The sequence below is a fragment of the Paroedura picta genome, chromosome 4 (assembly GCF_049243985.1).
Source record: "Paroedura picta isolate Pp20150507F chromosome 4, Ppicta_v3.0, whole genome shotgun sequence".
Lineage (NCBI taxonomy): Eukaryota > Metazoa > Chordata > Lepidosauria > Squamata > Gekkonidae > Paroedura > Paroedura picta.
In genome coordinates this window covers 86,580,463-86,604,603 of record NC_135372.1, presented here as the reverse complement: position 1 = coordinate 86,604,603, position 24,141 = coordinate 86,580,463, and the positions used below count along the sequence as shown (strand labels likewise).

Below are 24,141 nucleotides of genomic sequence, written 5' to 3'. Positions count from 1 at the left end.
TCCATGTCCACCCTAATTGGCCCTCCCCCTCCAGCTTCCAGCCTCCCTCCTTGCGTGCTAGAAGCCTTGTGGCTGCGGCCTCCATTGTCACCCACGAGGAGAAAGGCAGTGACAGGGCTTTGTGGCCTGCAGGTACACTCCTGCTGGTAGGGAGCCGGAGGGGGGGGGCTGCCAGTGGGGAGGGGGGCTTTCCACTCCCTTTAGCCTGGGAAGCAATGTTACTGCGGCGAGAGTGCTTGCCAGGCCAAAGGGAGCCTCCCACGGCAGCACCAGCAGTGGGGAGGGGGGACTTTCCACTCCCTTTAGCCCTCTTTGTGGGCCAAAGGGAGCTGTGGCCACCCTCTCACCTCCTCCTGCCTGCCGCCCCTTTCAAAGCCCATTTTTAAAATGAGCTTTGATACTAGTATAATATAAAAAGGAGGCCTTTTACCTTTTTCCAATGAAATGGAAAATGGGAAATTATGGAGTGCAAAAAAACCTCCTATGATTCCACCCAACCCCCGCCTTTGGAATAAGTGAAATGAAACAAAAGATAGCAATCACAACAACAGTAACTGGCAACAAAAGATAAGCACTTATCAAGTTACATACAAAGTCCTCCAGGTACTTGGGTGCATTCCGTTGCCGGCAGGAATGCCTGAGTTCAAACACGGCCAAACACAAGTTCAAACACAAGCCAAAGATGCAGGCATCGGCGCTGGAGCTGCTGATGCCACGGCCAGAGATGGCGTGCATACGGCGGCCAGCAGCCGAGTCAGTGCTGGAGGTGGCAGCAACAACAGTGAAGAGAAGGCTGCAGAGGCTGCTGGTATGGCATCACTATCTGATGACTAGCTATCCAGGCTGAAGTCACCTCCTTTTGAGATGGGCGAACCAGCAGGCTGTGGTGTACCCTCTGCGTTGGCGGGCACTTGTTCCCACATTTGGTCCTCAGGGTGGCACAGCACATTGTCTTGCCGCCAGAAGCTTGCACTACATATGATACAGGCCCTGTGCTGTGGAGGTCCTGTGCCGGAAGCCAAAGCGTGTTGCAAAGGGTTTCTGTAACGCCTTGATGACCATCTTGGATGTCATGGAGGAGACCGGCACCACCTCAAGTGACTTGGAAAGAGTCCACCATGAGAAGGAATGTTTGCCCCTAGAAGGGGCCAGCAAAGTCCAAGTTTGTTTAATGTCTGTTCCAGCTTTTACTCTGTCCCCATTCTACAGATTTCAGTGGACAGGTGCAACCCTGTTTAAGACTACACTGTCAATTATCAATACAGGAATACAATTTAACTAAAATTTTAGTAGTCTCAGCCACAGCGCTTATTTTAATCTGTGTTTTGCACGGAAAGGTCAGACTCCGACCTCTTGATCCCACTGTTTACCATGTTTCCGTCCTATGGTGTGTGGGTGTATCACCCATGCACACACTAAGGAAGAACACCTGAATAGGTACACGCGCACTCACATTAAAGAAGCACACTCGTTTGAAAAAGTAGACTGATTGATTTATTTTACCCGGTGCTTCAACGCGCGATCCGCGCCCACAGCCGCCACTTGTCTCCCGCACAAAGACCCCGCTCCGGTTTCTTGCCGGCGCCCGTGCCGCCACTCGCTCCCAGGCTGGCGAGAGCACTGAGCGGATCGATGGCTCGTCGGTCGAGGCGCGACGGAAACTGCCTGGCGGAGGGGCGGGACAAATCCGCGCGGGAAATAGAAAGCGAGCAAAGGGACGACCTCCCGCCGCCGCCTTCTGCAGCGCCCTGTGCTGTGTCGGCGCGTGGCTGGACAGCTAACCGCCCCTGTCCTGTCCTGACCGACCCGCCCTTTCTCCTCGCCGAAATAGTTGCTGGCCCCCCGCTCTTCCTGCGGTTTCTCCCGCTTCAATAAGTCCCGGACAGCCTTTGGGTCTTACTCGGGTAATTCCAGTGGGCGCCCTTTTCGCCTTTCTCCGCTTATATTCCCCCCCCCCCCTCGCCCCTAGTGATGTAAATATCTTCCTCTTTGCCCAAATTGTGGCCGGTGCTGGGCACTGCTGTTCTTGCACAACTTTGAACCTGTGCGCGGATGGGAGTCGACTCTCTTGGGTGGAAATGGTAAGGCTATTGTATAGGGGGCGGGGGAAGGATCCCTTGGCAGCTGCGCCGGTTCTGAAACTCCTGTGTCTCGGTTTCTTGCAGAGGAGAAGCCTGGCCCCCAGCCAGCTGGCAAAGAGGAAGCCGGGAGATGATGGCTGTAGGTATGATGAAGACTGGCGTCCAGAAGAAGTGAGCACTGTCCCTTCTCCCTGAACTGCAGTGTCTTAACATGCCCTGTAAACCGAACCCAATTTCCGAATGCACTGAGATACAAGAAGTTCTGCCACCTATACCCATTTTTCCTCTTTCATGTGGTTAATGGGGTGATAGTAACTATGAGCATGCTCTGACTCTTTTTCTCCCTGCTTCTCATACATTGTATGAAATACTTTTTACCCTGTGGAGCCTTGTAAAGCGGTGCTGGTAGGGAGGAAAATGTCCTTAGATACTGGAATTTTATTGGTGGCTAGTATATTAAATGTATGTTAAGGAATGTGAGCTTCAAAGGATCAGACACCTAGTATTTATCTGAAAACATGTTCATGGGCCTGTATAACATGCTACTTTTGTTATGTGGTGGTTGATTAATCAAACCTAACTTTAGTCTTCTTAAATGTTTAGAATCACAGTTTTGAGTTTGTTTCCTTAAAAGTAAGCTCTGTCATGTTCAGTAGAATTTATTGCTACATTAGTATTCTGCAGATTAGTCTCTTTTTGTGACTAACAGAAATAACTTTAACTATCACTTGTCTCCTTTCTTTTTCTGTGGAATTCGGTGTGGCATGCCAGTGATAGTAAGTTTTCTACTTGCCATTATTGCCTTATGTTTTTGTTTGTACATATTCTATAGCTTCCTATCTTAACAATGTTTCTATCTTGTTACTAAAGGAATATGAGATCATGTACTTTGGAGTATATTTTGCATTTTGCTGTTATCAAGCTAAGCAGTGTCCTTCAAAGCTTATTTAAGGCATGCTGAACAGATAGTGAATATCAACTTTCTTTTAAAAAAAGCAATGTGTTTGGGTAGTCAAATGATCTGCTTTTTTAGCTAGTCTGATGTGTTCACTCAGCCCTATGTTCACCGTATATTCATTCAATGTGGCTGTTATTTTGTAGACTTCCAAGAGGCAGAAACATGGCAGCAAAACTGAGACCAGAGAGTGTTATATGTCACCTTTTCGGAAGCCCTTGACTCAGTTAACCAATAGACCTCACTGCCTAGATGGTAGCGAACATGTAAGTGGTTTCCTGCATTACTGTCAGAAGGCTGGGTGTAGTTGACTTGTGGAGAAATAGTACAATTGTATTAATTACTGAAACTTCTCACAAGCTGCTTTGGAAAACCCAAGTTCTGTATCTATAGGCATGATACTTTTCCTTTCCATGTACATTTCATATGTTGAAATTATTAAGATAGAAATGTTTGTTGAATCAACTTCTGCCTAAATTTAGTAGCATAGAAAATGAAGTGTATAAGTATTTTGTAATCTGGGGGGAGGAGAATAAATTTATATACTCACAGGAGCTGCAGAACACAACTTCATTGCAACTCAACTCCAACTAACTAACTGAAAACTAAGGGGAAAAGAACAAATTGAGGGGGTGGAGTTTCCCTCCATTCCTAATGATATTTCAATTATTTATTATATTTATATATCGCCCTCCCCGGAGGCTCAGGGGAGGGCGGTATATAAATATCTCTTTGCTATCCATTTTACTAATGTCCAAAGACACTAAAAGATTGATGGGTTGTTTTGTTAGCGTAATATCTTGCAATATCCTGTGTTTTATAGAGGAAGAGTTGGCTGATATTAACATTTCATACTTTTAATCCTTAGGAAGCCTTTATCCGCAGCATTTTGTCAAAACCTTTCAAAGTACCCATTCCAAATTATACAGGTAAAACCAGGAGCTTTTATTTTCTACTATAAGATTTTTATCTTTGTTGTGGCATGTGGGTGTATAACTTAGTGATTTTGACTTATGACTTAGTGACTTTTAAATTTTTTTTATTTATTCACTTAATTTATACATCACCCTTCCTCTCCAATGGGATTCAACGTGGCATATATTATTTTATTCTCTATTTTATCCTCACAACAACTCTGTTGGTAGGCTAGGCTGTCTGTGTATGACTGGCCCAAGGTCACCCAGCAAGCTTTCCTGGCAAAAGACATTGACGGAGGAAGGTAAACTAATCACCTTCCTAAGGCAAGAATTCCCATGTTTTGGTGCCATGAAAAAGAAGGCCCTGTCTTGCCTAGCCTTAGATTAGGGGTAGTCAGCCTGTGGTCCTCCAGATACCCATAGACTATAATTCCCATGAGCCCCTGCCAGCATTTGCTGACAGGGGCTCATGGGAATTGTAGTCCATGAACATCTGGAGGACCACAGGTTGACTACCCCTGCCTTAGATGGTATGGGTCTAGAGTGAGGTGGTAAGTTTATATGAGAGAAGGTGGTCCTTAAGGTATATTGGAGCCATACTGAACAGGGCTTTCGGGGTCAATACCAGCATGCTGAATTGTGCCTAAAAGGAAATTGGAAGCCAATGTAGGTATATAAGACAGGAGTGGTGTGATCACTGCAATCCAATCACTGCATGTAGTCAAGAGAAAGATGTTATTTGATGATCCTGCATAATCTCTGGAAAGGTCAACATAAAGATTACCTTTGTGTGATGTTTCAGGCTCTTTGGGCTTTCGGGCATTGGGTATCAAACGTGCAGGAGTAAGGCATGCTCTCCATGATCCTTTTGAAGAAGGAGCTCTGGTGCTGTATGAACCTCCACCTCTGAGTGCTCATGACCAATTGAAAATAGACAAGTGAGTTGTCCCGTTTCTATCCTCTTCTTGCCTGCTGCTTTTAATTGTCCTTAATCATTTCAGCTTACTTTTCATTATGAATGATTCTTTACCACTTCTGTAACTCTGGTTCAAGTGTTGCTTCTCAGAATGGAAATGCAAAGATGGGGTGGCATAGCGGGTGTGTTACAAACCCTGGGTTATTCTCCATGGCCAACACACTTGGAAAAACCCTGCTTGAAAGCCTCCTAGTTTGTAGAGGCTGATTTAATTCAGAAGACACCAAGATCATATAAAAGTGCATTGGTTACTCAAAGAGGTGATTGGAGTGGAAAGCTTCTGTCTGCCTATACCTTTATTCATGTTTGTATAAACCTATGGGAGTGTGGATCAATCTTATCCCCACACAATACCTTTATTGGCATAAAGCAGATTAGCAAAATAAGCTAATCAGGCATGAGTTAACGGAACATGTTAATGCCTTTCTTGGTGGCTGTTCCTGAATGTAGTCAGTCTCTTTTGAATTTCAGCCCTTTAACTGGACCTGGGCCTAGTAGATTCTGAATCCGGAAATGCTTGTATCATAAGAGTGTCTCTTGCAAACAAGTTTGCATGTTGGCAACAATGGCTTTTGTATCCCTTTCTCAGACCAACATTTAGACAAGTGTACTTACTCAGATCTGTTTGATTCCTGAAGGGAAAAAGTGCCCGTTCATGTTGTGGTGGATCCTGTTCTTAGTCGCATTTTACGACCTCATCAGAGAGAGGTGAGTGTTGTGAGAAATTAACTACAACAACAATACATGTGACTGAACAAATGTCATGAATCTGAAGACCATGTTGTCTTAAACTGCCTGGGGAATGTATCTGAGTTACAGTAAGTCACCTTGTACAGGGGTAGTCAATCCCTGGTCCTCCAGATGTCCATGGATTACAATTCCCATGAGCCCCTGCCATCGTTTGCTGTCAGGGGCTCATGGGAATTGTAGTCCATGGACATCTGGAGGACCAGAGGTTGACTACCCCTGACCTTGTTGGCTACTGCTAGAACAATACATTATACAGAGACTTTTTTTTCACAATCACTATTAGACATTCACTGTGCATTGCTGAGAGTGCTTTTTCTTGAACATGTATTGTCTGCTTTTGCATATCTCTGACAGGATAAAAGTGGCATTATACCTACTACTAGTAAAAAAAGCCCATTTGTAAAAATGGGCTTTGAAAGGGGAGTATGGGCAAGGGAGACAGGCGGGCACAGGAAGCCACCCATCCCGATCAATGATAGGCACCCTGGCGGGAGTAGTCTGGGCGGGCCTGGTAAGTAAGGGTAGGCGAAAGGCGGCAGCGTCTGACCTTGCAGGGACCCAGGGTGCTGAGGCCGGCGCGGCAGGCGGGCTAGTCGCGATTGCAGGCGGGCAAGTCTCGTCGTCGGGTGTGGCCCGGTGTCCATGGCGGGCCTGGGGGAGGCAGTAGCGAGGCTGAGGGGTGGTGGGCAGCGAGGCGACGGGGAGGGCGGCGCGGTAGCGGGATGGCGCGCGTGCGTGTTAGAGGGGTGGGGCAGGGCTGTGTTGGGGAAGGGAACCAGGCATGCGCCGGAGTCCGCGCATGCCTGGTTCAGTCTAGTGCTGTGGCGGCGGCCGTGAAGGACGCGCGGCCTAGCCACAGCGCTATCGGGAAGGCAGAAAAGGGCGTTGGAGGGGCAGGAGGAAGGTAAGGACGTGCGGAGCGAGTGTGTTTCGGCCGGGGAAAGGGACGGGCGGGGTGGGGGTGGGAAAGGCGGGGATGGCTTACCTTTGAGAGGGCGCTCCGGAGGCTCCTTTGCGGCGTGCAGGGCGTCTTTTTCGCGGCGGTTCTCTCCCCGGTTTTTTGTGTTTTTTTTTAGTCTGGGAGTCCCCCTGCGGCGGGCCGAGCGGCGGTTCTCGCTGTTTTTTTTCTCTTTGAGTCCGGGAGTTCCCCCAGGCGGCGGTCGGAGCGGCGCGTCTCTGTTTTTGGTTTTCTCGGTGTCCGGGAGTCCCCCTGCGGCGGGCCGAGCGGCGGTTCTCTCCCCGTTTTTTTGTTGTTTTTGAGTCTGGGAGTCCCCCTGCGGCGGGCCGAGCGGCGGTTCTCGCGGTTTTTTTTTTATTTGAGTGCGGGATTCCCCTAGGCCGCGGTCCGAGCGGCAGGTCTTTTTTTTTCTTCAAGGCATCGGTGGGTTCCCCCAGGCGGCGGCCTGACGCGGCGGGAGGCGCTTCGCGCCTCTCGCCGCGTCAGGCCGCCGGACAGGGAGCCCCCGGCAGCCGCGCTCCGCGCGACTGCCGGGGGCTCCCTCAGGCGGTGGCCTGACGCGGCAAGAGGCGCTTCGCGCCTCTCGCCGCGTCAGGCCGGGAGCAACTGCGAGCCGCGCTGCGCGCGGCTCGCAGTTCCTGGGGCTGGGAATCGGAGGGACCAATCGGCAGGCGCTTCGCGCCTGCCGATTGGTCCCTCCGATTGTCTGTCATGAGGAAGGGTCCAATCTGGACCCTTCCTCATCCCGGACTCATCCCGCCCCAGGACCCCTTACTGCTTTATTTAGTCCGTGGCGCCCGCGGCGCCACGGGCGGTTTACAGATGTGCTTAATTTCAGAAGTATGTGCGTGTTTTCATTCTTGTTTTGCCCTTTATGTTCCAAAGAGCTGCTACTATTCATAATATTTTGCTTCAGGATATTTAGCACCAAAGTGCATGTGAACACACAGCAGTAAATCCTGTAAGAGTATTCTAGAGGCTTTTCTCATCTATTGGATTGAACAAAAACATTATTTTGTGCAGGGGGTGAAGTTCCTGTGGGATTGTGTCACAGGCCATCGGATTCCTGGAAGTCATGGCTGCATTATGGCAGATGAGATGGGTCTCGGTAAGACCTTGCAGTGTATCACTCTGATGTGGACGCTCTTGCGCCAGAGTCCGGATTGCAAGCCTGAAATTGACAAGGCAATCGTGGTCTCCCCTTCCAGCCTGGTGAAAAACTGGTACAATGAAGTAGGCAAGTGGCTCTCAGGAAGGATTGAGCCGCTGGCTATTGATGGAGGCTCCAAGGAAGAGATAAACAAGAAGCTAGGTATGAAAGGTGGATGTGATGTGCTGTTGGAAAAGGGTATTGCATCCACTGCTGACTAGTTTCACATTAAATTAAGACTATGAACAGGTCTCAGTCAGTTGATGATTGTGATTCATCTTGAGTAATTTAATTAAGAATATCTTTATGGATCTGCACAGAACAGAAACAGAGTTAAAGGATTACTTGTGCGGAGGAGCAGATAATGACAAAGTTCTGTTATGAGATGTGTGTTGGGCGGACTGTTGGCCCTGGATGAGATTGTCACTTTCCAGTGGGTAAATTAATTTACTTGGAGTGGGCTTTTATACGGGATGTACACTATTCCAAATTCCTTCCAAAGCTGCTTAATGCTTCTGCCTGGCTCTCACATGCATTCACTTTTCCCTCTACTATCTTTATTCTTCCCAATAGCTGGCTTTATGAATCAGAGAGGCCTTAGAGTTCCTTCTCCAATCTTGATAATTTCATATGAGACTTTTCGCCTTCATGCTGAAGTTCTACAGAAAGGGACTGTTGGGCTGGTCATATGCGATGAGGTATGTGGAAGATGACTGATATATTCAGGCATGACGGTTGATATCCCCCTTCTCTCCCCCCATCTCCTTGATCCATAGAGGTCAGGAAGGTTTGTTGCTGCTTCTATATTAAGTGAGGCTGAGGCACAGACAATACTTCATTGCTTCCCTACACCTGTCTAACAGTTTCACTGTCCATTGTAGTCATAAGTAATTACTGTTGCTCCTTGTTAAATTATATTTATTTTAGTGGGCCATTTTTATATTACACATTTGCACTGAAGATATCCTGAGAGTTACACAATGCAGATAAGTATTGTCTAAGCTTACAGCACACAAAGTGAAGCTGCATTATGATGTCATAATTGTTTTCTTGGATGCCAGACAAGCAGAGATCTTAACGGGAGGGTTGGATCCCACAGATTTGTAGAGCTTTCTTTTTGGAACAGGTAGTCTGCCTTGAGACAGTGGACTCTTTCACCACTGAGTGATTTTGGTGTTGTTTGCTATAAAGGTAAAGGTATCCCCTGTGCAAGCACCGGGTCATGTCTGACCCGTGGGGTGATACCCTCTAGTGTTTTCATGGCAGACTCAATACGGGATGGTTTGCCAGTGCCTTCCCCAGTTGTTTGCTATACCCTTGCCTAAAAGAAAGCTCACTGCTAGCCTGCTGTTATCACTACTGAAATGGACAAAGCATGGTATTGTGGGACAACAAAGGCAAAGAACATCGTGAAGGACTTGGAAAATAAGCTGTTGAAGTAGGCAGACCTACAGTGGCAGCCTCAGATCAAAGAAAAAGGTGGCCATTGTGAATATGATTGTGTGCCTGCTTTACTGGTAAACTATGAATTTCAAGCTCTTGCTCTTGATCAGAATAGAATTTACACACAGTCATAGTATAGTGGGAGTGCAAAACAGTGAAACTGTGGTACCTACACAGGATGTAGTTGACAGATATCAGCATATTATTTAAATATTTCTGTATCTGCCTCTACTGTCCAGCAGCCTTGCAAATTATGGGAACTGGTCACCCACTCTTGAATCTCTCCAGCCATCTCATCTGATCTCACTAGATCCTCCTCTCTTCACCCCTAGGACTCTTTTCCCTCTCTTCGCCACTTAAAAGACATGAGAAATGGAGTGGGACTGAGTCAACTTTCTTTTCTGTTAATCTTTTTCTCTTGTTCATGACTGTTCCCTTTCACTCTCATAGACTCAGACTTAAGTCTAAGGAGAAACTAGATGAGTGGGCTGCCCTATTAATGTTGCTGTGGAAACATAAGCTTCTACAGCAAAACCTTCTATTATCTGCTTCCTTGAAAGTAGATAGCCAGTCCTGCCTAGCAAGACAGAGACCAAAAGAGAATTCATGTAGGCATCCTCTTTCAATCCCTTTTCAAGATGGCACTTGCAGAGATGAAAAGAGAAGGCTGCTCAAGCCAAATGGCACAGTGTCTTTAGAATGGAGCCCACCCTGTTTAAGGTATGCCAGTATGGTGGCAGCCCCTAGGTAGTGTCTATTCTTCTGGAATGGGCATGCTTACTGATGAAAGGAAGCAAATGGAATTATTTATATTCACCGATTCACTGATAACTTGTAGTTCTCCAGTGACTTGGGCAGTGGTCATCTACTGTAAGGAAATCATTAAAATTTGCACTCTCTCTCTCTGCTTTAAGAAACTATTGCTAGCCATTTGATTCTGACAACACAAATGCGGATAAAAGATTATCTTCAAATTCCTGCTTTAATTTTCCTAAGGAAAGAAACATAATTTCCTTTTGGAGCAACACAATCTAGTAAAATCCCTTTTCTGTATACTTGTTTTGTAGCTGCATTTGCTTCTTGCCTTTCTTACACTGAGCATTAGTGGCACCCAGTGGATTTAGCTCATTTTAATAAAGGACATACTGAAATCAGATTAATGTGTTTATGAAGAGCACCAGATAATTGTGCATTACCGTTTTGTTATTGGAGATCACCATGCTTTTATACTTGCCAGTTACCATTGTAAGACAGATGCATTATTCCAGTTCAGTATATGAATAAAATCTTTTCTGTCTGAGAGCCATGTTCAACAATTTGTTCAACAATTTGTTTTTCAGGGCCACAGGCTGAAGAACTCAGACAACCAAACATATCAGGCACTCAACAACTTGAACACGGCACGGCGGGTGCTCATCTCAGGAACTCCTATTCAGAATGACCTCCTTGAATACTTCAGTCTAGTACATTTTGTCAACTCTGGGATTCTAGGTTGGGACCTTTAGCAGCATAATCTTCTAAAATAGGAATTGGCAACAGGCAGTCCAACTCTCAGCTTCTCACTGTTGACTGGATGTGGATATGTGCTAGCTTCTATATATCATACAGGCACACAGCTACATGGCATTACCCTGTTCTACTGAAGATTGACCTGTCATTTTGTTTGAAAATCTGGGGGAATCAACTTCCTTTGGAATTTCAAAAAAGGAGGAAAGATTTCATGATAATTTATCAGGAAAATTTTCATAATGAATTGACGATTTTTCTCACCATGCTGACTAATCATAGAATCATAGAGTTGGAAGGGGCCACACAGGCCATCTAGTCCAACCCCTTGCTCAACGCAGGTTCAGCCCATAGCATCCAAGAAAAGTGTGTATCCAACCTTTGCTTGAAGACTGCCAGTGAGGGGGAGCTCACCACCTCCTTAGGCAGCCTATTCCACTGCTGAACTACTCTGACTGTGAAACATTTTTTCCTGATATCTAGCCTATATCGTTGTACTTGTAGTATAAATCCATTACTGCGTGTCCTTTCCTCTGCAGCCAACAGAAACAGCATCCTGCCCTCCTCCAAGTGACAACCTTTCAAATACTTAGAGGGCTATCATGTCATTGCCCCTCCGTTTTGTCACAGAAATTAGTACTGTGTCTGTCATTCTAGGCAGTTCAGTGGTGGAAAGCCTGTCTGTATTTCAGGTACTCTGTATCAGAAATAGGTTAATTCAGCGAAGGTAGATCTTGAGAAGGGCATGGAATGGCAATGGAAGTGATGGGCTTTTCTGCAATGTTTGACACTAGTTTCTTTTGTGCCTCGGGATTGGAAATTGTGCCTCATGTAGCTGAAACATGTTTATAACACATGAGTTGAGAAAGGCTTTGGGACAACAGTGATGTTGACAATAATGAAATGGACAATGTAATTGTTTGAAATAGCACTGCCAATTTTCAGTAAAATATTGATAACAAGGATAGGGCTGCTTTTAACTCCTGTTTTTTCTCCTTTATCTGGACAGGAACAGCTCAGGAGTTTAAAAAGCACTTTGAAATTCCCATCTTGAAAGGGAGAGATGCAGATGCAAGGGAAGCAGATAGGCAGAAGGGAGAGGAGAGACTAAAAGAACTGATCAGCATTGTCAACAGGTGAACTCCTCCTTAGAGACTTATTTCTCTTATGGCAGCCCCTCCAATTGTCCCAGGGTGGAAATAAAGACCACCATAGAAGCCCCCTGACTCATTACTTCTCTTAGAACTGATCCTGATAGTCTCTGTCAGAAGCTTAAAAAAATGATCCATTCATCCTTACGGCTCAGCCTACCGACCCTTTATATGCATTGACTGATGGAGGATAATAGATTTTTAATCTGAAAACCCTCTCTTAGTAACATTGCTGAAAATGAGACATGAGATTAGAGCTTCATATTAGGAGTATTAACTTTGTTTTGCCTCTTCCTAGGTGTCTTATAAGGAGGACTTCTGATATTCTCTCAAAATATCTGCCGGTGAAAATTGAGCAAGTGGTGTGCTGCAGGTATAAGGAAACAAATTTCAGTTTGCAAAATAAAGTATTGAAGTGCCTGAATTCATTGTTGCACCAGAGCATTCAGATTTAGACCAAACACAAACCTCAGCAAAACTCATCAGAAAAATCTCTGAGTGTGCATTTTTCTGTACTAGCAAAATGTTCCTACTGCCCTTGAGTTAACTTTCCAAATTGTCTGTTGTTTTGTATGGAAATCACATAGCATTGTGCAACCACCATGCCATGGTCAGACACCACTATGCTTTGAAAGCTCGGCTAAGACTACCACCTCCTCCTCAGTTGGGCACCGAGCAAATTTTAGCTTGCCCGCAGAGACTTATGGATCCAATAGGATTCCTGAATGCTCTGTAGGAACCAATGCCTCCTGGCATTTCTCTCAATGGCCTGGTCAGTGACTGGCATGACAGGTTGCTGACTGCCATTGATGAGATAGTTCCCCGACACCCTCTCCGCCCCCATCTCAATCAGGCTTCATGGCACACCGAGGAGCTTGGCAATAAGAAATGGGAACTGAGACGGCTAGAGCGAGTTTGGAGGAAGACTCACGACGAAGCCTCGAGAACATCTTATAGAATGCAGATGAAGGCCTATGAGATGGCGGTGAAGTCAGCAAAGCGTAATTTTTACTCGGCTACCATCGCGTCTGCAGAGTCACACCCGGCTCAAGTATTTAGGATAGTTCGCTTACTGCCCTAGTAGAAGGGCAACAAAATAGTAGCCAATTGGACATCAGCTGCGAAGCATTTGCGAGTCACTTTGCAGACAAAATCTCGACACTGCACCGCAACCTCCCTCCAACTTTAGATACAGAAAATGAACTGGAGGCCCCTTGGCTGTCTTCGGAGAAAACAATGAATTACTTCAGACGACTCATACTGACCAAAGTGGACAGGATGCTAGCAGCAGTGAGGCCAACCACATGCCCACTAGACCCTTGGGATAAAGGGTCCCCTCCGGGAAATAATCAACTGATCTCTCACAATGGGAGAATTCCCTGCGGGATTGAAAGAGGCAGTGGTACGCCTATTGCTGAAAAAATCATCTTTAGACCCGCGAGAGCCTGACAACTACTGACCCGTCTCGCATTTAGCATTTCTGGGCAAGATGGTGGAAAGGGCTGTCGCAACCCAACTAGCAGCATTCCAGGAAGAAGCTTCAGTCCTGGCCCCATCTCGGTCAGGCTTCCAGCCTGGCCATGGGGTAGAGACAGCACTAGTCACCCTGGTGGATGACCTCCGTCGCCAGTTAGACTGAAGTAGGTCAGCGATGCTGATACTGCTAGACCTTTCAGCAGCGTTTGACACAGTCGACCATGAGCTGTTAGCTCGCCACTTCATTGATGCCGGAATATGAGGGACAGCCGTTCAATGGCTGATCTCCTTCCTCCAGAGTCCTGAACAGAGGGTCGCAATAGAGAAAACATCAAACCGCTGACTACTCACTTGTGGAGTACCACAAGGGGCAGTCCTCTCTCCTATTTAACATTTTAATGCACTCTCCTGCACAACTGGTACGGAAGTTTGGGCTGGGCTGTCAGTATGCAGATGACACCCAGCTCTTCCTCCTGATGGATGGCCGCCCTGACTCTCCCCCAGAAACATTAGCCAGCTGCCTAGAAGCAGTGACGAGATGGCTCAAGCAGAGTCACCTGAAGCTCAATCCTTCAAAGACAGAGGTCCTGTGGCTGGGTAAGAAAGGCCCATGTGAGGAAGCGCACCTGCCCACCCTGGATGGGGTAGAGCTCACTACGGCTTACTCCGCCAGGAACCTGGGGGTGATCCTGGATGCTTCCCTCACAATGGAAGCCCAGGTCACAAAGGTAACACAGCTAGCGTTCTTCCATCTCCGCCAAGCTACTAGCGCCCTACCTGGCCCCGGAACACCTAGCCACAGCGATCCATGCAACGGTCACCTCCAGGCTGGATTTCTGTAACTCGCTCTATGCAGGCCTACCCTTAGCCTTGACCCGAAAACTACAGCTGGTCCAAAATGCAGCAGCCAGGATTCTCATAGCGACACTGTGGAGAGCTCATATCTGGCCCATCCTCCATTAGTTGCAATGATTGCCACTTGAATTCCGGATCAGGCTAAAGGTTCTGGTAATGACCTTCAAGGCCATACGCGGTCAGGGCTCAGTGTACCTGAGGGATCACCTCCCTGCCTATGCCCCCAAAAGGGCTTTACACTCTGCCACCACCAAACAGCTAATGGTCCCTGGCCCTAAAGAAGTTTGCCTGGCCTCAACCAGGGCCAGAGCCTTCTCTGTCCTGGCCCCCACCTGGTGGAATGAGCTCCAAGAGGAGATTAGGGCCCTGACAGATCTAAAACAGGTCCGCAGGGCCTGCAAAAGGGAGTTCTTCCACCAGGCATTTTGCTGAGGCCAGGCATGATCAACCAACATCTGCAGTGCCCCAGCCCCCCTCCCCCTCTGAAACCCACTAGTCTCCTGGACCGGTTTGAATTACAATTGTTTGTTATACTGTTACCTGGTTATATCAGTTAATAATATGAATGTTATAATTATTATATTTATGGTTCTATGTATAGTTTCAGTTCAGTTCTATGTAAACCGACCTGAGCCTTCGGGGAGGGCGGAATATAAATATGAATGAATACATAAATATGTAAATATTTTGAATAATTTCCACTGAATTATCTAAGTAAGCAGTGGCAATTAGGAACTCTAATTACTGGATTTATTATAAGGTTGAGACTCTCTAACAAGATTTTGAACTAGTGTTCTTGCTAAATGTAAATTCCCCTCTCCCATAAAATCAATCGAATTCATTGTAGTTAGAAGAACTGTCCTTATTGTAAAAATATAGATCATGTTTTGAATTAGCATCTCTTGCATTCTGCTCAAGTATTATTCTGGCCAGCTTGGTGTAGTGGTTAGGAGCGCGGACTTCTAATCTGGCGAGCTGGGTTTGGTTCCCCCTCCCTCACATGCAGCCAGCTGGGTCAGGGGTAGTCAACCTGTGGTCCTCCAGATGTCCATGGACTACAGTTCCCATGAACCCCTGCCAGTGTTTGCTGGCAGGGGCTCATTGGAATTGTAGTCCATGGACATCTGGAGGACCACAGGTTGACTACCACTGAGCTGGGTGGCCTTGGGCTCCCCACAGCACTGATAAAGCTGTTCTGACCCAGCAGTAATATCAGGGCTCTCTCAGCCTCACCCACCTCACAGGGTGTCTGTTGTCGGAGGAGGAAAGGGAAGGTGACGGCAAGCCACTTTGAGACTCCTTCGGGTAGAGAAAAGTGGCATATAAGAACTATCTCTTCTCCTATGTGCATTTGTAAAAATATTTACAAGCTAAAGAAAACAGATGCTTTTACCTGAAACATTTGTTTGCTTAATGATGGGTTCACGCATTGTGCTGGTTAGAGTATTGGAGCGTGATCTGAGAGACTCAGGTTCAAATCCCCACTCTATCATTGAACCCTGCTGAGTGATCTCAGGCCAGACATACATTCAGTCTTACCTACCTTACAGGGTAGTTGTGCATATAAAACGGAGGAGGGGAGGACATTGTAAGACACTATGGGTCCTCATTGGGGAGAAAAGTAAGATCAAGGAAGTAAAGAAATGATTACTCCATGCTTTTCCTAATTGGGGACCCAAGGCAGTTCATTTCATAATTCTCCCCATTTTATCTTTACAACTCTGTGAAATAGGCGTGAAAGATTTGGCTGGGCCAAGATTACACATTAAGTTTCCATGACAGAGTGGGGCTTACACCCCAGTTCTAGCTGCCATTATGAAATTGTACTTGCATGCTAGGAAATGAGGCAGTTGGTAGGTAATGGAAGCTAGAATGACAAAATGGGTAACAGCTCAGTATTTTTCCAGGCTAGCATATTATTCATCTTCCAGATTCCACTTAAGACAAGGAAACTTAAGCTACTGCTACTTGGAAACAAGAGAATTCAGTAGTTTTTTAAAAATTGAGTAATCTTGAGCGATCTTTTGATCTGAATCATAGATGTGATATAACTAACTTTATATTATTAGTCAGTTGTTTGATAATCATGGCCTGATCAGTGTTGTCTTTTGATATCAGGCTGACTCCCCTTCAGTCTGAACTGTACAAACACTTCTTAAAACAAGCAAAACCAGCTGAAGATCTGAAAGATGGGAAGATCAGTGTTTCATCTCTCTCTTCAATCACATCTCTGAAGAAGCTCTGCAATCGTGAGTAATTTGTCCACAACTGCAATGATTTATATTTACTGGTAACATGCCTTAACTTAAGGATCTACAGAATGCAGGAAGAGGTTAGCAGCATGAAAAATATCTGTCCTGGAAACACTTGCAGTCTGAAGGTGAAAATTCTGTGCTACTTAAGATTGTGTTCTTGGAACACATTGCTGTAGGTGGCTGTACCATTTTCTGAGAAGCAGGTTTTGTGACTGAAATCTGTTATATAAAAAAATCAGTTATGACATTCTGTTTTTTAAATATCCCCATAGCAAGAACTTTACTACAAAGGTTCTCAAGGACAAGCCAGAATTTTAAATCATGGCCTTTCAATTTGATGGAACAGAGAATAACATTATAATCTCTGATTTAGTTATTAAAAAGGAATACTGCTGTTCAAACTGCTTGCTTTAATGACCCTTGTGCAGGAAAAACAGAAGCAGATTGTGGTGAAGGGTGTTGGCAGAATTTAAATTTGCAAAGAGGTGCAGGATGCTTAAAATAATAAAATAGTTTTATTTAGAAAAGAAAAAAAAATTGTATAGGATGGTCCTGAAGGGTTTCCTGAATGTGTTGGAGGTAATAATTTTTAATAGATTTTAAAATTTTGTTAAACATTTATTGGGTGATATGGCCACATATGTTCCTGCCCCCCCCCAGTGGCCAATGATGAGCCTGGAGGGGGTGGGCAGTGGAATGGCCCTGGGTGGGCATGTACACAGCTATGCTTCCCAACCATATTCTGCACAATGCTGCTACTTTTGGGGTTTCTCAAAGTCTGAAGAATATTTCAGGCATTTCTCAACAGTAAAGAAGTTGAGAAAGGATGTTCTAGACCCTGGATATGGCTTTGGAAAAATAGATTTTTAAAATCTTGTAATCCATGCTAGTAGATGGATATATTTCCTGTTTTCTCTTCAGCCATCTTTAAAAACCTTTTTTAATATTTGAGAATCTGATGTTTCTTAACCTGTATTACCAATTTATTGAAAAGATTGCTTGGAATTATATGAGAAATAAAGCCTCTTTAAACAACTAGGAGGCTAAAGGTAAATTCTGTTTGGGGTGATAAGTAATCATTTGGAGTTGGTCACTTTTTGAATTTTATGAAATTGGAACTCTGAGGGTGCAAGTCTAAGATTTATTGGTTTGTTTGTTCGATTTATAGACTGTCCTCCTGGCAAGCTGGCTCAGGGCAGTGTACAATATTCTGATCGGTATCATAATTAAAAAAAATAGTAACATTTTAAAACTACCCAAATCCCACTTAAAACCAGCATCTGGATCTAGCAATAACATCAGTTGTAACTATTATTTCTAGCACAATCTCCATCAGTTGATCTATTTCCTATTCATGTTTCGGGGGGGAGATTTAAGGGGGGGCACATTAGATGGCTGAGAGAACATGCTGGCTCCATGGTCTTTCTTAGGAAGCTCATTGGCTCTTAAATTTGCCTAAGATTGGTACTGATAAGTAAAGTTTCTGCTTATTAAAGGCTAATTTTCTGCAGTTAAATGGTTTTCTTTAAATTTTCTTTTAATTTTCTGTAGTTAAATGCTTTTGATCATTCATACAAAGTTTGTGAGAGACAAGATCATAATGAATGCAAACCTTTTTGCCTTTCAAAGTGATTGTGAAATCGAAAAGGGTTGTACAGTCATAACTACCACAGTTAGAAGATGCTTTTAACACAGTAATCATCTCTATAGTGCAGAGAAGTAGGCATAGAGGCATATTTGGCTAACTATTTCTGATCGTATCGCAATGTAACTATATCCACCCTATGAAAACCAGTCCTTCTGCCTTATTAATGGTAAGTTCACTAACTTTGGTGCACTGCAGTGACTCCTGAACTGTGTTTTTCAGACCCTGCTTTGATCTATGAGAAATGTGTGGAGGAGGAGGAAGGATTTGTGGGTGCTCTGGAGTTGTTCCCTCCTGGCTATAACATTAAATCCCTAGAACCGCAGCTGTCTGGTAAGCCTGGATGCAAGTTATTGTATATATTGATGATATTGACACAGGGATTTATTTTGGGGATCGATTCCTCCATATTGTTTGTGGTACATGTGTGCTATGTGTGTTTTCATCCAGGAAAGATGCTGGTTTTGGACTATATATTGGCAGTTACCAGGAGCACCAGCAATGACAAGGTAGTCCTAGTGTCTAATTACACCCAGACTCTGGACCTCTTTGAGAAACTCTGCAGAACTAGAAGGTATGATTGGGATTAATTTCCATGTTGTATGTTTTACTATATTTGAGCATACTCTCTGAGTGAGTGTACACACATTCTTAACAGTGTTGGTGAGGACTGTGGTTGTTGGCTCATTGTTATTCATGTTGCTGCTGGGACAGTCCTTCAAAGTCAGGGGATTCTTTTAAATAGCGGACCATTTATGCACTGGAGGTTTCATGCCGGTCTGCAGGCTGGAGTTTTAGTCATGGCAGCTTACCCCACCTCTTCCTGCACCCACACGGGGGAGCATTTGGCCTGATGCACCTCATCCGCCCCAGATTTGTGCTGCACAGAAGCTGGGGCAGTGAAGCTCCCAGTGTGTAAATGGTCTAGGTCTGATAACTGTACGTGTACCAAAACTCTTGTTTTCTACAGTGGCTTTAGAAATGCACCCTATGCATGAAGCTGCCTGATTCAAACCATGGTCTGTTATGATCAGTCTATTCTGAGTTGCAGCAGCTTTCAATGATCTTGATAGAGAAATAACTTTTCAAATGTTCGTATTTCAGATCTTAACTGTGCCAGGGATTGAAACTGGGGCTTTCTGCATGCCAAGCATGCATTCTGCCAGTCAGTCCATGGACTTAATTTGTAGAACTGTCTTGTGAATTGGAATTAAGCTGCAACTATGTAAGAGCTGTATCTATATTATCCCACTTTTTGTTTGGCCAGGTACCTGTATGTTCGTCTGGATGGCACCATGTCCATTAAAAAGAGAGCCAAGATAGTGGAACGTTTCAATGCTGTCTCTGTAAGTTGAGTTTCTAAGCACATGTTCTACCATTATACAATCCAGAGCAGCAGTAATGAATCTTCAGTCAAAAGGCCCTCTTTGTTGGTTTCATGTATTTTACTGTCATGCCCTCCAATCAGTGAACTCGGGCATAACCAAGAATTATTGCACTATTGCCTGAAGCAGAGATGTTGGTTCTAAAGCTGCCTTAAAGTAGCAAGAAGCTCTTTCAGCTGGACCATTTCAAAAGAATGTTCAAAGTTCCTACTTGTTTTATTGGACGTAAACTGCCATGAGCCAGCACGCTGGGAGTGGCGGTATATAAATGTAATAAATAAATAATGTCAAAGAGGTATAATATCAGTTATGGCAAATTCTGTCTAATGACTGTTCCAGCTAGTAATGTACCCCTTCTCCTTGCCTGTGTTCAGGTTCTAAATGCTCTTCACTGCTCAGGTCAAGGGGACTCAGTGCACCATAGAACAGGGATGGGGGGAAGTGATGAGCAGAATGGTCCCTGTCTGCTTTTTGTGTCTTTTCAACTGAAATGTTTAAACTTCCAGTTTTCTATCAGTGCTAATAGTTCTTTGGTATGTTTTAGTTATCAGCCATAAACAGTCAATAGAAGTTAATGTTATAAGTGGGCTGCCAGTTAGAGTAGAGATCCATAACAAAGCAAAGAAACGTTGGTAATTTCAGACAGAGGTAGATTTCAGACAGAGAGGAGCTCTTGCTTAGCTAGTTATCTTCCTTATCTCTGTCAACTTCAAAGTGTGTGTTTGCTTGGCTTTCAATTAGAAGTATTTGATATCCTGCACTCCAGTCTCTCCCCCCCCCCCCCTTTATGGCATTCTCCTCAATATGTAGCACTTAACTCCATTTGTCTTGGTATCATAGAGCCCTGAATTCATTTTCATGCTAAGTAGCAAAGCTGGTGGCTGTGGCTTAAACCTTATAGGAGCAAACAGACTTGTGATGTTTGACCCTGACTGGAATCCTGCCAATGATGAACAAGCCATGGCCCGCGTGTGGAGGGATGGTCAGAAGAAGACTTGCTATATCTACCGGTTGCTTTCGGTAAGAGCTTAGTTTCATTTTATAGCCCTGCCATTCACATATATGATTTACAGCTGCTGAAGATAATGTCTGCTAAAGGGAAGAAAAAGTGTACAGGTGTCTGATTCTGCCTGCACAGGGATGTGGACCTATGTCATCTGAAATCATTAGGCAGCTCTACTTTGACACCCAAATCTGGCTGATTCTTTCCTTTTTGTGCTACAGTAGACATATTGGACTGTAGAACTGGATAAACCTTCATCGAAGGATGATTTCCCAGATCAACCATGTAATTGTCTCTGAATATCTTGAAAAATAGACCATAACTCATTTAGAGAGGAGAGGCTGATCTGCATGGTTAAAGTTACTCATACTTGATATTTAAAGCCTGGTTTCTGCTGATTACATCAGGGAGGGGGAAGAGTTCAATTTTTGGGCTTCTATCCCAGTTTCCTGCTTTTCTGCCAGGACTCATCAAATCCTGCCCTTTGCTTAAGGAATCAGTTTAGGCTTAGTCACAGATTTAAGCAGAAATCTTTTAGCCTAATATTTTAGTAGCCTAGCTCTGGCCAACAAGTAACATCCCAACTAGATGGATTACAGCTTTTCTCTGCAGATGGCAAACTTGGTTGAATCTAAGGTCTTCCTTATATTCACATTCTGTTTGTACTGGGTTAGTATTCGGAGGGAGGACCCCAAATAAGTTTGCAGGATGAGGAGCGTGTGAAACCATCCCCCCTTGGCTCAGGAGTCTCAGATGGCATACAGTGCAATACCTCACTAGAAAGTTGAATGAACTGTGAAAATCAGATTCTAGCTAAAAATACACAGGCCTTTTAAGTATCCTCATAGCTTTCCCAGAGTGCTTCACCTGGCAATTTTGTATCCTTGTAGACAGGAACGATTGAAGAAAAGATCTTCCAGCGACAAACCCACAAGAAGGCCCTCAGCAGCTGTGTGGTAGATGAGGAGCAAGATGTAGAAAGGCATTTCTCTCTTGGAGAGCTGAAGGAGCTCTTCATTCTCAATGAGACCACTCAAAGTGATACCCATGACAAGTAAGTCTATGTAAGGTCGTGATCACTGAGTAGCAGTTTCATGTGTTGAGGATTATGGGACATAATTGAAATGTATCCTTATACAGTTTTCAGTTGTTGTTTGAGCTGTTAGATCTGTATATGCAGAAGTGGTGTCAATCCACTCTATCCCCCGGGGCCCAACCTGACCTTCAAACACTGGACTGAACATTCACACAGAGCTCAGCACCCTCAGGCCAATTTCTAAATGCTAACTTCAGATGGATGAAGCCTGTCTGGGACCCCGTGGACATTTTTAAATCCCTTGCAAATATTACGTCTAGTCCAATATCAATCTCCAATCACTCATAAATATTGTGTCTGGCCTTTATTTTACTTCCTTTACGTGCAGCTTTCTTACATAGAAAGAGTGAATCCCTACAGGATTGATTGGCTGGCTGAAAATTTGACTTGAACTTTTTTTGTCGACCTTGACACTTTTCCACCAATAAATATGAATTCATTTCCCATGTGTGTTTCACATGTGAAATAAAGTTTTGCTTCTAATCAGTTACTCTTTACTTAAGGACTCTTAAGTTGTAAATTAGTCTGGGTAAATTGGAAACCCGTATAAGGAACTGATTCTTCTAAACAAAAATGTGCTGTTTGTTACAGGATCAAGTGTCGTCGCTGTGTGAATGGCCATCAGGTCAGGCCACCCCCAGAGGGGTCGGATTGCACTTCTGATCTCTCCCAGTGGAACCATTGTTCTGAAAAACGTGGGCTGCAGGATGCTGTCCTGAAGACTGCCTGGGATGCTGCTGTCACCTTTGCTTTCTACCATCATTCCCATGAGGAGCAGCGAGGGATACTATGACCATTAGTTTGGACTGATCCTTTTGAAAGCTCAAGCTATTTCACTTCTTTCTATGAAAGCAGAAATTTTATACCTCTACAGCAGTTGACTGATAGTATTAAGGCAACTCCCTCCCCCGCTTCTATTACCATATTAGAAAGTTTCTCTGCCACTTTATCTACTGCATATACTATCCATGCAAAAACTAGAGGCCACATCAGTTACTGATGGAGTGGATGACACAGCTAAAGAGCAGTGAAAAGCAAGATGGTAAAGGAATTTTGTGTCCTACCTAAGAGTTTTTGGGAAGGAAGATGGCAAAGATGAAGATTCCCTCTGATCAGCCAACTGGAAGTCCTTGGACTAGAACTTTCAAAGAAGACTAGAGTTGACAAACCTTAACAGATTGCATTGGCAATATCTCAGTAATCATTCTGATACCTTGACCTTGTATTTCACTGTATTTGCTGAGCAGCTTTCTGCTTCATTATGTATCATAGGCTTTGTAGATCAAAGTAACAGCCTACAATTAGACTTCTAGAATATTTTCCCCTAGATTGCATTTAGATGTCATGTTATTGGTTCTAGAAAAATGTACACAAACCTATTTTCCTTCCATTAAGAACTTAAGATCACTGACCTGTGCCATATTAAGTGCAAGAGTATGGGTAAATGAAGCTCGTTTTTCTTCCACGAGTCAGGACTCTCAACCAAGGTTTAATTGAGGGTTACAGTCCTGGATGCAGCTGGAGAACTAACTCTGATTAAGCCACATTTTGTATTTGTGGTGCTTGCTTCATGAGGTTATGTATAACAGGAAAATAGAAAGTAAAGTGCCAATGCAGGTCTGGCAAAGCCAGATATGGGCACATTCAATTTTCCTTACTATAGTGACATGAAGACTGAATGCAGCTGTATACAGTAAAGAAAAAATGCAAGGCCAGTGGAATATTTTCTGTAAGGAGGCATGAGGCAGGTAAATGAATCTCTTTACACTCAGCTGCAATTAAATGCATCATACTTGGAAAAGCTTCGTTTGCTATGTGCAGGGGGACATTGCCTTTGGTTATCTATTTTTTTAAATATCTTTAAAATTAGAATTAAATTAGGTGAAAGAAACTTACTCATAAGGAGATAAGCTAATAAGAAAAATCATGAATTTATTTCCTGATGTCCTTGACCACCTCCCCACTTATGTACTATATATGACTTGTGGGGAAGAGATTAATGGTCTTTATTTTAGAGAAATGCTTCAGAAGCTATCTTTTCTGCAAGATGCAGTTCACCTTAAATCAAACTTAAAATGCATCTTGGGGTGCAAAAAAATAAAGGTAACTTTTGTATTTTAATCCATGCCTTCTCAAGCAAAATACAGAATTTTATTAGAAATCCACCATTCACCAGTTGATGCATTAACAATCCTTTGTGGACTGAAGTTAGGATCCACTGTGTTTAAGTGAAAATGTAACTATTCAGTATGAGCTAAATATATACAGCTATTAATTACCGGGGTAGCCAGCTTGCAACAAAATGAGGGAATGTCCGCTCTCATTCCAGAGGACCAGGGAAAGAATCACTGTTCTGTAAATAGAATTCTAGTATATTGGGGGGCGGGGATTTGCTGTTCTCGGTTTTGTATTTGCAAGACTACCATGCTGATGATCTTAAGAGCCACTATCCATTCTACCACCTCATTCTGCAGCAACTATAGATCTTAAGTCTAAAACATGTTTTGAAATAGGCCATCCAGTAACTAGAATTCTGTTC

The 24,141-nt window shown here is 44.2% G+C and overlaps 1 protein-coding gene across 1 annotated transcript; it reads left to right on the top strand.

Annotated features, from left to right (window-relative positions):
- The first annotated feature begins 1,600 nt into the window (after window positions 1–1,600).
- RAD54L (RAD54 like) lies at window positions 1,601–23,403 on the top strand. Its single transcript, XM_077333883.1, has 18 exons — window positions 1,601–2,081; window positions 2,166–2,252; window positions 3,183–3,302; window positions 3,905–3,965; window positions 4,756–4,891; window positions 5,568–5,637; window positions 7,661–7,949; window positions 8,361–8,485; window positions 10,571–10,721; window positions 11,746–11,872; window positions 12,186–12,260; window positions 16,337–16,467; window positions 18,341–18,451; window positions 18,569–18,692; window positions 19,386–19,464; window positions 20,344–20,523; window positions 21,397–21,560; window positions 22,194–23,403. The coding sequence occupies exons 1-18, from the start codon at window positions 2,079–2,081 to the stop codon at window positions 22,393–22,395; spliced, it is 2,235 nt and encodes a 744-aa protein (XP_077189998.1). The 5' UTR covers window positions 1,601–2,078; the 3' UTR covers window positions 22,396–23,403.
- The last annotated feature ends 738 nt before the right edge of the window (window positions 23,404–24,141 follow it).